The sequence below is a fragment of the Lepus europaeus genome, chromosome 18 (genome assembly GCF_033115175.1).
Source record: "Lepus europaeus isolate LE1 chromosome 18, mLepTim1.pri, whole genome shotgun sequence".
NCBI classification, from domain to species: Eukaryota; Metazoa; Chordata; class Mammalia; order Lagomorpha; family Leporidae; genus Lepus; species Lepus europaeus.
This window is the reverse complement of record NC_084844.1, coordinates 23,719,563-23,733,123: the sequence shown is the minus strand read 5'-3', so window position 1 is coordinate 23,733,123 and position 13,561 is coordinate 23,719,563. Positions and strand designations below refer to the sequence as shown.

Genomic DNA, 13,561 nt, shown 5'->3' with positions numbered 1-13,561 from the left:
CTAAGCAACTTGCCCAAGGCAATGTTATTAGTAAGCAGCAAGAATGGGATAAAATGCTTTAACCCAAAATTCATGCTCTCTGCCAGTTACACTATGAACTTCAGGCACAGAAAGAGAAATACAGCCAATTAATCATTAAGACAAGATACTATCCATTCAAGTCAAATGCAATACTGATTGCATACTTCTGTGAAGAATCATAGGGAGGACCAATGATTTGATCAGAGGAAGAACATAAAACAAATTCTCAGTCATCTCAACCATTTGAAATCTGATAGAATATATATATACATTTAATCAGTAAACTAAATGCAAATAAAAATGCAACTGAAATGTGCTCTAGTGTATGAGAGCAAACTAATTTAGATAAAATGTGAGTTTTGTGAGTATATATTTTCTTATGTAATACAAAAAAAATTTTAATACTATCTAGTTCTCATATGCTACATTCAGGTGCATAGTAGAACAGTAATTCTATATTTTGCAACTGAGTCACAAAAAAACTCAGGAAATGTTGACTTAGTAATTGATCCTTCAAGTGCCTATTTATAAAAAGATCTAAAGTGCAGGAGTCTAACAAATCAGATATGATATGACTGCAAAATGATTAGCCAATCATACCAAGTTTTTATATATCCTAATGTTTTAAACTGTCATTTTTGAGTGCTATAGTGCAATGACATTGACATTGTCAAAATGTTCTTGACTTTCTGACATATTCTTTTGCATGATTTCAAAGTCAAATCTTCACCTTCTAAAACTGAATTTGCATTTTGGAAAGGACCAAAAGTCATTAAGTATAAGTCTATACAGTGAGTGAATGACAAATTGCAAACTGTTGCTAGACAAAAATAAAGTGTGTCAGTGAAGCAATTAAACTGATTTTATGTGACTCAAATTAGTTCTGAAAGTAATTTAAGTGAAAATTTCACACCTTTACAGCAAAGTCATCACTAAAGAAAAGTGCCACATTCTTAAAGTAATCATGCTGGAAAACAATGATATCAACAACTCAACTGAATGCTGTGATGGTCTTTTTTTTTTTTTTTTATTCAAAAATTTGTGAATATCTGAAGTGATGATGGATACTTTTTTCTTTAGAGAATGATATATTAGTGGGACAATAAATACAGTAAAAGAATCAATAAGAATGCTAAATGACTGTACCAAAAAACTATAAATATGAAAATTTTAAAGATGTTTTCTCTATTTTCTTTTAGGAACTCACTGATTTTCTTTTTAAAAACAGATGTATTCACATTAGTCAAATATGCATGGAAGACCTAATGATAAAACCCCACTAACTTTAAAGGGAATTGCTTGATGGAATTTTATTCCATAAATGGAATTGGCCAGTCCGTTTTCATTAAGTGTTAAGAGGTTTTAAAATATAACTTGTATTTCATGGTAAATCTACTTTCAACCTTTTCTGTTTGGAACAAAAGTGGATTTAAAACTCATAACTAAATAAGAAAGGCTGCTTACACTTTTACTCGGTTTTAAATCTCCAAGGCCATCAAACCATAACAAGATATTGACAGTGACCACTTCCAAAAAGTGGCATACTAAACAAAATACAAAGTATTGGAAAGGGTTATTACCTGAAATTCAAACAAAACACAAGTTAAAGTTTTAAAAAGATCATTAGTAAATTTAACTACTGTCACATTATACAATGCTAATTACAAAGTATTTACTAGTAATATAGAATTTTAGGGCAAGGAGGAGAAAAAGGACTTTTTGATAAATTTCACTTATCAAATTTTTACCATGTTTACACCATAATGAACTGTTAGACTGTCTCCTTTTATACCTATTTATACACATAATTTACATTGCTTCCTCAAACCAGATAATACCTTATTTCAATAAAGAGTGTATGCAATATTTATCTGTTTCAGGTGGTAAGCCTTTTAAAGCATATAACAGGCTCATTTATAAACTGAACAACTAAAATTTGGGACCTCTGCCAAAAACCTCAAATGTTTAAACCTTAGGAGAATATAGCTGTTGTAAAACCTGGAAGAGATCTTGAAATACTTTAGTAATAAGAAATTTAATAAGTTTAGTAAACACAATAAAATTAAAGACAGATTAATTTACATAGAAAGGGAAAGCCTGACTTTGTGTCACCGCTTCTTATCCTGTTTTTCAGGAAGCATTTTAAAATGTTTCTAAGAACTGCTTTCTCCATACACTCTACAAGACCCTTAACCACTTATTCTGAGGTTGCCAAACCTTACAATGATTATAATCACTATATATATATGAACATATATATATATAAAAGCATATATATATATATATGTATATAAAACTACTATTTGGAATGGTGTCAATTTCAGACAAAGATGCCTCACTTAACTATGTAACAACTGGCACATCTGTTAATTTTGATGAATTGAAACACAAACATTACCAATGTAGCAATGAACTCAATAAGTTCAATATTTATTCCATTATCAGATCACTTGTGCAATCTGTTAAAATGTGAAAATGTTAGAACTTCATTTTTAAAAAAATTTTTTAAATCAACACATAATTGTACATATTTGTGGGGTAAAAACTTCATTCTTATCTTAAAGCAAAGAATGACTGGGTAACACTGACCTACAGAGCTTTGGTAAATTGTAAAAGCAATTAATTCAATATAGTCTCACCCACAAGATAATTTTTCTATTCTAACATTTCTATCAGTTATATGTTATATTAAAATTCTCAAAAATTATGTGGACTTATACTATATTAATGATAACCTTTCCTAGCTTGTTCCTGCTAGTATTTGAAATGGCTTCACCATTTAGCATGTTTGCTGAAAATATTCCTTATCAAAAATGAAGCAGCTCTTATATACTGATAATAAATGATGTCTAATCATTATAGGGACAAGAAGAAAGGTTCAGACCATTATCATGGTGTGATAACTTCTGTATTCTTAAAAAGCATATATATAAGTGCTTACAAAACAGGGTATAGTTTTAAAAGGATGCATAGGAAACTGGTTGCTTCTGAGTGGAGCTGAGAGAGCAAGACAGGATAGAATGACAAACTCACTGTACAGCATTTGGACTTCAAACTACAGACATGTATTATGTTTTTTAAAATATTTAGTTTATAAAATAAAAAGCAAGGGGCCGGGGGCCAGCGCCTTGGCTCACTTGGTTAATCCTCCGCTGTGGCACTGGCATCCCACATGGGCGCCAGGTTCTAGTCCCAGTTGCTCCTCTTCCAGTCCAGCTCTCTGCTGTGGCAGAGAGGATGGCCCAAGTGCTTGGGCCACTGCACCCGCATAGGAGACTGGGAGGAAGCACCTGGCTCCTGGCTTCAGATCGGTGTAGCACCGGCTGTGGCGGCCATTTGGGGAGTGAAACAGCAGAAGGAAGACTTTTGTCTCTGTCTCTCTCTCACTGTCTAACTCTGTCAAAAAAAAAAAAAAAAAAAAAAAAAAAAAGGCAAGGGGCCGGTGCTGTGGTGCAGTAGGTTAACACCCTGGCCTGAAGCGCTGGCATCCATCTGGGCACTGGTTCGAGACCCGGCTGCTCCATTTCCAATCTAGCTCTCTGCTATGGCCTGGGAAAGCAGTAGAAGATGGCCCTGGCTCCTGGCTTCAGATCGGCGCAGCTCTGGTTGTTGCGGTCAATTGGGGAGTGAACCATCAGATGGAGGACTTCTCTCTCTCTGCCTCTCCTCTCTCTATGTAATTCTGACTTTCAAATAAATAAATAGTTCTTTAAAAAAATAAATAAAAAGCAAAATGTGGCAGAAGTGCAGACTTTCGAGTTAAACTGCTTGGGTTGAAACCCCACCTCTGCTGCTCACTAATGGTGTTACCTTGGACAATTTAAATTAATTAAATTGTTTTCTTATCTATTAAGAAAGTCCTTAGTTTTCTTATCTATTAAGTAGAGATAAAAGAATCTATATCAAGATTGTTATAAGAATTAAATGAGTATTTTCGGTGCATTTAAAATATGATTGGCACAGATTAGTAACTCAGTAAATATATATACACATATATAACATATTATGTCAGGAATGTCTGTGTGTTCTTACCCAGTGAGTTCTAGCAAATACATTCTGGTTTCTTTGATAAATAGCATCTTTAATTTTCTGATTTAATTAACAGTGTTGTCTTATTTCCTAATGCTGCACAACAACTAAATGCATGTCTTTTTCCTTCCTGTACTTGCTAGATTTATGTATCTTCTTGGACTATTTTCAAAATCAGAGTTTTAAAAAATTATTTCCATTCCTTTCTTCATCTTTTATTTCATTCATTTCTGTTTTTTTTTTTTCTTTTTTCAAGACTTTATTTATTTACTTGAGAAGCAGAGTTATAGTCAGAGAGAGGGAGAGACAGAGAGAGGTCTTCCATCCGCTGGTTCATTCCCCAAATGGCCCAATGGCTGGAGCTGGGCTGATCCCAAGTTAGGAGCCAGGAGCTTCTTTAGGTCTCCCACGTGGGTACAGGAGCCCAAGGACTTGGGTCATCTTCCACTGCTTTCTCAGGCCATTAGCAGAGAGCTGGATTGAAGTAGAACAGCTTGAATTGGCCCCTATATGGGATGCTGGTGCCACAGGCAGAGAATTAACCTACTATACCGTAGCGTGGACCCCCATTTTGGCTCTTAAATCTTTATTTTTCATCAGGTTATCAGTTATTTTTATCTAACTGAGTTTATTGTTTAGCTATTAATTTTCAGTCTTTTTAATTATATATCTTCTCTGTTATGTTTTACTAGCATCCCTCATGTTCCACCGTGATAATTTCACTGTTTAATTTTAAATATTTTCTAATTTTCATAGCAATACTTCTTTTACTCATAAATAATTCAGTTTTTACAAATATTTAAGATTTCTGTTTCCAGTTACTACTGACTTCTAATATTTTTTCAGTGTGAACAGAATGGTCTGTAATGATATAGATCTAAAACTTTAAAAAAAATTATTTTACTTTTATCAAATAACATAGTTTAAAACCCATTGGTTCTCTGAGGCTTATGTGCATGCTCTGCCCAACATCATCCTGTGTCCTCACCCTGCCACGGGAAACCACCAATCTCAACTCTGATTTTACCAATACTGGCTAATATGAGTAACTAGTTTTTCAATTTTAGACAATATTTTCTCCTCAATATAGAATGTGAAGTTAAACCATTCTCCACTTCCACATATTTTACAAAGAATTAAATTTCCTATGACTTTGCAAATTTGAAAGTATCTTTACTTTACTCTCACATTTGAATTCACAGTTTACCTAAGCAGAGAATTATCAGGTGAAAACTAAGCTTTTTTTTTTTTTTTTTTTTTTGACAGGCAGAGTGGATAGTGAGAGAGAGAGGCAGAGAGAAAGGTCTTCCTTTTTGCTGTTCGTTCACTCTCCAATGGACGCCGCGGCCGGCGCATTGCGCTGATCCAAAGCCAGAAGCCAGGTGCTTCCTCCTGGTCTCCCATGCAGGTGCAGGGCCCAAGGACTTGGGCCATCCTCCACTGCCTTCCCAGGCCATAGCAGAGAGCTGGCCTGGAAGAGGGGCAACCGGGATAGAATCCGGTGCCCCAACCAGGACTAGAACCCGGTGTGCCGGCGCCACAAGGCGGAGGATTAGCCTGTTGAGCCATGGCGCCGGCCAGCATCTATTTTTATTTTAAAGATTTATTTATTTGAAAGACAGAGTTACAGAGAGATGTAGAGCCAGAGAAAGAGGTTTTCCATCTGCTGGTTCATTCCCTAAATGGCTGCAATGGCCAGAGCTGAGCTGGTTTGAAGCCAGGAGCTTCTTCTGGGTCTCCCACATTTGTGAAAGGGCCCAAGGACTTGGACCATCTTCTACTGCTTTCTCAGGCCATAGCAGAGAGTTGGATCAGAGTGGAGCAGCAGGGACTCAAACCAGCACCCATATGGGATGCTGGTGCTGCAGGCCAGGGCTTTAACCCGCTGTGCCACAGTGCCGGCCCCTCACTTAGTATTTTGAAGGAGAAGCTTCATCTTAGTTTCCACTGTTCTTAGATGTCTTTAATTCCTTTTCCCAAGTACTAGATGAATGTTGATTCTGCTGGATTGGGTGGCAAATCTATTTCTGTTTTCTATCTCTGCTTTTCCTATTATTTGGAAGACTCCTCGATTTCATCTCCCAAACTCTTACTGGGTTTTTTAATATCTAGCATATTATAATTTCCAAGAGTTTTCTTACTCTAATTTTTGTTCTTTGGGTATTCTGTCCTATTCTTTTCTTTTCTTTTCTTTTTTTTTTTTTTTTAATTTTTGACAGGCAGAGTGGACAGTGAGAGAGAGAGACAGAGAGAAAGGTCTTCCTTTTGCCATTGGTTCACCCTCCAATGGCCGCCGCGGTAGCGCACTGCGGCCGGCGCACCACGCTGATCCGAAGGCAGGAGCCAGGTGCTTCTCCTGGTCTCCCATGGGGTGCAGGGCCCAAGCACTTGGGCCATCCTCCACTGCACTTCCTGGCCACAGCAGAGAGCTGGCCTGGAAGAGGGGCAACCAGGACAGGATCGGTGCCCCGACCGGGACTAGAACCCGGTGTGCCGGCGCCGCAAGGCGGAGGATTAGCCTAGTGAGCCGCGGCGCCGGCCCCTATTCTTTTCTAATAAATGCAGTACCTTCTCTTAACTCTCTAAAGAAATTAGACAGTTATGACTTTTCTTTTTATACATATATTTATTTATTTGAAAATCAGAATGAGAGAGAGAGAGAGAGAGAGAGATCTTCCACCCACTGTTCACTTCCTAAATGGCTATAATAGCCAGGAGCGGGCCAGGCAAAAGCCAGGAGCTTCATCCAGGTCTACCACATGGGTACAGGGCCCCAAGGACTTGGGCCATCTTCTGTTGCTTTCCTAGGCACATTAGCAGAAAGCTGGATAGGAAGTGGAGCAGCCAGGACTTGAACCAGCACCTAAATGGGATGGCAGCATCACAGATGGAGGCTTAACCTGCTATGCCATAGTGCCAGCCCCTATTACTTTCTTTTTAAACTTACTTGTTTTTGTTTCTTCCAGCTTCCCATGTTCCTATTATACTTATTGTTTTGGTTTTTGCTCTCTCATATCAGAAGCTTTTCTCATGTCTGGTAATTGCTGCCCCAGTGACTTTGTTTGGTCATGCTACTTGCTTTGGCCAACCAAAACTGAGAGCATATCAAGTGTACCACCATCCATAAACAAGCTTGAACTGTATCTTTGTGCTCTGGCTCCCTGCACATCCCTGACCTTCTGCCCTCTGCCATGTTTGAGAAGAGTAAGCTGCAGATAGTAGCTACTCTCTACAGGTCCTAGGATGAGAGACCTGTGAGCTGAGTGGAGCCGGGTCAAGTCAGTTACAGCTGCAGATGATCAGCAGCCCTCTCAGCCTACAGCGAAGCAAGAAGCATTTGCTGTAAGCCACTGAGATTTGTGATCCTATTTGTGGGTTAAAATGTACACAAACATTTATAAATATGTACAGTATCTCTGGAAGGACGCATCAGACAGTGGTTACAGAGAAGGAAATCTCAATTTTCACATTTCTGTATATTAATTTTTTTCTAAAAGTATTTTATATTAAGGATATACAATCTCAGTATAAAAATTTCAGACACAAGTCCAAAGGCACTTAAATTTAAATAAGAATAAAAATCACCAATTACGTCAACACTCAGACATAACCCAGACGTTATTTTATCTGCATCCTTTTGGAGATATGATTCATCACCCTGAATATGTAATTTTAGATTATGCTTTTCAATTTTACATTATTATAAGCATTCCACAGTATTATTAAGAATTCACAAACCTTCACTGCTAAGTATATTCCACTATATTGATATGTCATAATTAGCTAAATCATTTTCTTGGTGTTAAACAAATAAGTAATGTTTCAACAGACATCTGGGGGCATATAGAATTTTCTGTATTTATTATCTTTCCCTTAGGATACATTCTTCTGTATTTATTATTTTTCCTTTAGGAGATATCAGCAGAACTGCTAGGCCAAAAGACAGGAACACATTTAGGCTCCTGATACATACCGTCAGACTGCTTTTCAAAAAACTTACATGGATTTATACCCCCAATAGTAATACCAAGACAGTTATGTCATCAGGAATCTTAACTTCTCACTTACATGACAGGAAAAATTGGGAACTACTGTTTTGATAACCTTTCATTTCTAGGAGGCTGAATATCTTTTCATATGTTTAATAGTCATTTGTATTTTCTTATTAATTATCTGTTCCTTTTCCTTTGCTCATTTATCGAATTCTTAGAGCTTTACTAGTTGATTTGTAATTATTTCTATTACTATGTTAAATTCACAAAGTCAGGCCTGTGCCGTGGCTCACTAGGCTAATCCTCCGCCTTGCGGCGCCGGCACACTGGGTTCTAGTCCCGGTTGGGGCACCGGATTCTGTCCTGGTTGCCCCTCTTCCAGGCCAGCTCTCTGCTGTGGCCCGGGAAGGCAGTGGAGGATGGCCCAAGTGCTTGGGCCCTGCACCCCATGGGAGACCAGGAGAAGCACCTGGCTCCTGCCATCGGATCAGCGCGGTGCGCAGGCCGCAGTGTGACAGCCACGTCAGCCATTGGAGGGTGAACCAACGGCAAAGGAAGACCTTTCTCTCTGTCTCTCTCTCTCTCTCTGTCCACTCTGCCTGTCAAAAAAAAAAAAAAAAATCACAAGGTCCTTGATTTTCTGTGTGCTATACCTAACAACAGTAAGTGACAGAATTTTTAGCAGCAACTCTTTCCTTCTGTGTCCTCACAACCCAGTCTGACCTCTGGCTGCACACATCAAAGTCATCTGCAGAGCATTCACCTCAGAGATTCGGATTCAAACAGTAGGGGGTGGAGCTACTAAATAACCGTTTTTAAAAAGCTGAAGCTGGGGCAGGTGCTACGGTGCAGCGGGTAAAGCTGCAGCCTGTCTGATCCAGCTCTCTGCTATGGCCTGGGAAAGCAGTAGAAGATGGCCCAAGTGATGAGGCCCCTGCACCTGTATGGGAGACCCAGAAAAAACTCCTGGCTCCTGGCTTCGGATCAGCACAGCTCCAACCGTTAAAACCAATTAGGGAGTGAACCAGTGGATGGAAGATGGAAGACCTCTCCCTCTCCCTCCCTCTCTCTGCCTCTCTCCTTTCTCTGTGTAACTCTGACTTTCAAATAGATAAATAAATCTTTAAAGAAAAAAAAAAAAGCTGAAGCTGAAAAACAATGCATTATACTCTAGAGTGAATGAATGATCTGTAGTTTTTTGTTTTTTTTTTTCCCCAAAGAGGACACAGAGTAGAATTGCAAACTTTTCTTCCCATAACCCAGCAAACTCAGAATAAACCTCTGGTGTAATGAAGCTTTTACAAAAGTTCATTCTTGGTATTTAACCTGCTAACAACCACAACGAGAGAAACAGCATGAAACATTTCTTTGGAAGAAATAAGACGTCACTATTTATGAGAGTTTAAAAAGCCACATCTCTTACCTGTTTGGAGAGTACTAGGAAAGGACAAGGTGACTTTTTCATCTTCATTCTGATAGTTAAATCCTGTAGCATGTATTTCTGGAATGAGAAAAAAAAAGTGACTTCATAAATCCAATTGGACAGATTAGAACAAATCCAGACTATAGCAACTAACATTTACAAGGGTAGAATCTACCAAAACTAAATATTCTTAATTTAGTAAATCTAGCTTTGCCATTTCAAAATAATCTATTTTGAGTTACATGACCTAGGTTAAATGTCATTTTTTAAAAAGATTTTATTTTTTATTTTTATTTGAGATATAGAGTTACAGACAGCGAGAGGGAGAGACAGAAAGGTCTTCCCGGCCGGCGCCGCGGCTCACTTGGCTAATCCTCCGCCTGCAGCGCCAGATTCTGTCCTGGTTGCTCCTCTTCCAGTCCAGCTCTCTGCTGTGGCCCGGGAGTGCAGTGGAGGATGGCCCAAGCCCTTGAGCATCTGCACCCACATGGGAGACCTGGAAGAAGCTCCTGGATCCTGGCTTCAGATCAGCCTTGCTCCAACCATTGTGGCCATTTAGGGATGGAAGCTCTTTCTCTCTCTCTCTCTATAACTCTACCTCATATACATACATACATATATATATATAAATGAATATGAGTTTTAAATAGGAACACTTCAAACTAATGTATAAATCATACCCACTTTGGGTAAAATTCTTTGTTAGTAGATTTTACAGAAATAAAGATGAAACCACATGTGCAAATTAAATGAAAGCTTTTAGCTGCTCTCTACTAGTTGTAAGACTGCTTACTTGATTGATAATTTAGACCAACTTCCAACTACACATAATCCCATCCCCATTCAAAGAAAAATTTGGCCTTAATAAGCATGTGAGAGGCCGGCGCCGTGGCTTAACAGGTTAATCCTCTGCCTTGCAGCGCCGGCACAACGGGTTCTAGTCCCAGTCTGGGTGCCGGATTCTATCCCGGTTGCCCCTCTTCCAGGCCAGCTCTCTGCTATGGCCCGGGAAGGCAGTGGAGGATGGCCCAAGTGCTTGGGCCCTGCACCCGCATGGGAGACCAGGAGAAGCACCTGGCTCCTGGCTTTGGATCAGCGAGATGCGCCGGCCGCAGCGGCCGTTGGAGGGTAAACCAGCGGCAAAAAGGAAGACCTTTCTCTCTGTCTCTCTCTCTATCCACTCTGCCTGTCAAAAAAATAAATAATTAAAAAAAAAAAAAAAAAAAAAAAGCATGTGAACAGATGAAAAGATGTTCAACATCATTAACCTCCAGGCAAATCCACAGGAAAATCACAATGAGATACCACTTGGTATCCATCCACCTACTTGGATGACCATAATCAAAATGCTATAAGCATAAGGAAAGATATAGAAAAACTGGATCCTTCATATATTGCTGGTGGACATGTAAAGTGGAGCAGCTACTTTGGAAAAGTCTGGCGGTTCCTCAAAAGCTTAATTATATGTTACTACAGGACTCAGCAATCCCATTCCTAGGTATACACCTACCCAAGAGAAATGAAAACACATACATCCACACAAAAACTTGTACACAAATGTTGACAGTAGCATTATTTTTTTTTTAAAGATTTATTTAGTTATTTTGAAAGAGCTACACAGAAAAGGAGAGTCAGAGAGAGAGAGACTTCCATCGCTGGTTCACTCCCCAAATGGCTGCACCGGCAGAAGCTGTGCTGATCTGAAGCCAGGAGTCAGGAGCTTCCTCCGGGTCTCCCTCATGGGTGCAGGGGCCCAAGGGTTTGGGCCATGTTGTTCAGCTTTCCCAGGCCACAGCAGAGAGCTGGATCAGAAATGGAGCAGCCGAATCTCAAACCAGTGCCCATATGGGATGCCAGCACTGCATGTGGAGGCTTTACCCGCTACACCACAGCGCCAGCCTCAGTAGCATGATTTTTAATAGCCCAAAAAGTGAAAGCAACCCAACTGCCCATCAATTGAGGGGTGAAAAAATGTGGAATATCCATACACTTATATATTATTCAACAATAAAAAGAGGCTGGCGCCATGGCTCACTAGGCTAATCCTTTGCCTGCGGTGCCGGCACCCTGGGTTCTAGTCCCAGTTGGGGTGCCAGATTCTGTCCCGGTTGCTCCTCTTCCAGTGCAGCTCTCTGCTGTGGCCCGGGAGTGCAGCGGAGGATGGCACTTGGGAGACCAGGAGAGGCACCTGGCTTCTAGGTTTGGATCGGCGCAGTGTGCCGGCCGTGGCAGCCATTTGTGGGGTGAACCAACGGAAGGAAGACCTTTCTCTCTAACTAATAAAAAAATAAATAAATAAAATAAATAAAAAGAAATGAAGTGCTGAAACATACTACAATGTAGATGAATCTTGAAAAATAATCTAAGCTAGGGGCCAATGCTGTGGCATAGTAGGTTATGCAGCTGCCTGCAGTGCTGGCATACCATATGGGCACAGGTTTGATTCCCAGCTGTTCCATTTCTGATCCAGCTCGCTGATAATACGCCTGGGAAAGCAGCGACAATGGTACAAGTGCAAGTGCCCCTGCGCCCATGTGGGAGACCTGGATAAAGCTCCTTGCTTCAGTCTGGCCCACCTCTGAGGATTCAGCCATTTGGGGAGTGAACCAGTGGATGGAAGATCTCTCGTTTCTCCCTCTTTTTCTGTGTAACTCTACCTTCCAAATAAAATAAGTAAAACTTAAGAAAAAGGAAAAATATTAAGTTAAAGAAACCAGACATGAAAAGAATACTAATATTAAATATTCAGAACAGACCAATCTATAGATTAAAAGATAGACTGCCAGGGGCCAGCACTGTGGCACAGTAGGCTAAGCCTCCACCTATGGTGCTGGCAACCCAGGTGGGTCCAGGTTTGTATCCCAGCTGCTCCTCTTCCAATCTAGCTCTGTGCTTATGGCCTGGGAAGGCAGTGGAAGATGGCCCAAGTGATTGGGCCCCCGCACCCACATGAGAGATGTGGCTTCTGGTTTCAGCTTGGCCCAAGCCTGGCCCAGCCCTGGCCGTTGCAGCCATTTGGGGAGTGAACCAGCAGATGGAAGATCCCTTTTTCTCTATATGTGTGTGTCTATCTCTCCTTCTGTAAACTCTTCCTTTCAAAGGCCAGGAGCCAGGAGCTTCATCCAGGTCCCTATGTGGGTATCAGGGGACTAAACATTTGGGCCACTTTCTGCTGCTTTCTCAGGCACACTGCAGAGTTGGATCGAAAGTGGAGCAACCAGGACTCGAATCAATGCCCATGGACCAAGAATGGGGAATGTTTAAAAGATCTGAGAACAAAACTGTTGTTGAGATGTTTGTTTCACCGTGTTGCCTCTTTATTGTTCCTCAAAGACTGTAAGCATTCTCCTACCCTAGGGTTTCTGCATCTTTTTTCTCTAGGTAAGGAAACACTTTATATTACTCAGGTCCCTGTTCAAATAAACTTCTTTAGACACTTGTTCTTATCATTTTATTTATTTATTTAAAGATTTATTTATTTGAAAGGCAAAGTTAGAGACAGAGTTAGAGAAAGAGAGAGAGAGAGAGAGAGAGAGAGATCTTCCATCAACTGGTTCATTCTCCAAATGGCCTCAACAGCCAGAGCTGAACCAGCCTGAAGCTTGGAGCCAAGAGCTCCTTCCAGGTCTCCCATGCGGGTGGCAGGGCTGAAGGACTTGGGCCATCTTCTGATGTATTCCCAGGCACATTTGCAGGGAGCTGAACTGAAGTGGAGCAGCCAGGACTTGAACTGGCACCCACACGGGAATTCGCCCCTACACTTGTTCTTATCATTGTAAAGAACAATTCTCATCTTGTATCTTTATGTGGGTTTTTTTTTTTTTTTAAAGATTTAAATTATTTATTTGGAAGACAGTTACAGAGAGAGGTAGAGACAGAGAGAAAGGTCTTTCATCCCCTGGTTCACTCCCGAGATGGCTGCAAAGGCCAGAGATGAGCCGATCTGAAGCCAGGAACCAGGAGCTTCTTCTGGGGCTCCCACATGGGTGCAGGGGCCCAAGGACTTGGGCCATCTTCTACTGCTTTCCCAGGCCATAGCAGAGAGCTGAATCAGAAGAGGAACAGCCAGGACTAGAACCAGCACCCATATGGGATG

The 13,561-nt window shown here is 40.5% G+C and overlaps 1 protein-coding gene across 2 annotated transcripts in view; it reads right to left on the bottom strand.

Annotated features, from left to right (window-relative positions):
- NPEPPS (aminopeptidase puromycin sensitive) overlaps window positions 1-13,561 on the bottom strand; it is a 115,665-nt gene that overhangs the window by 50,823 nt on the left and 51,281 nt on the right. For both annotated transcript variants that reach the window (XM_062175599.1, XM_062175598.1), the window contains exon 3: window positions 9,466-9,543. In XM_062175599.1, coding sequence (XP_062031583.1) covers window positions 9,466-9,543 — 78 coding nt within the window. The remainder of the gene's footprint in view (window positions 1-9,465; window positions 9,544-13,561) is intronic.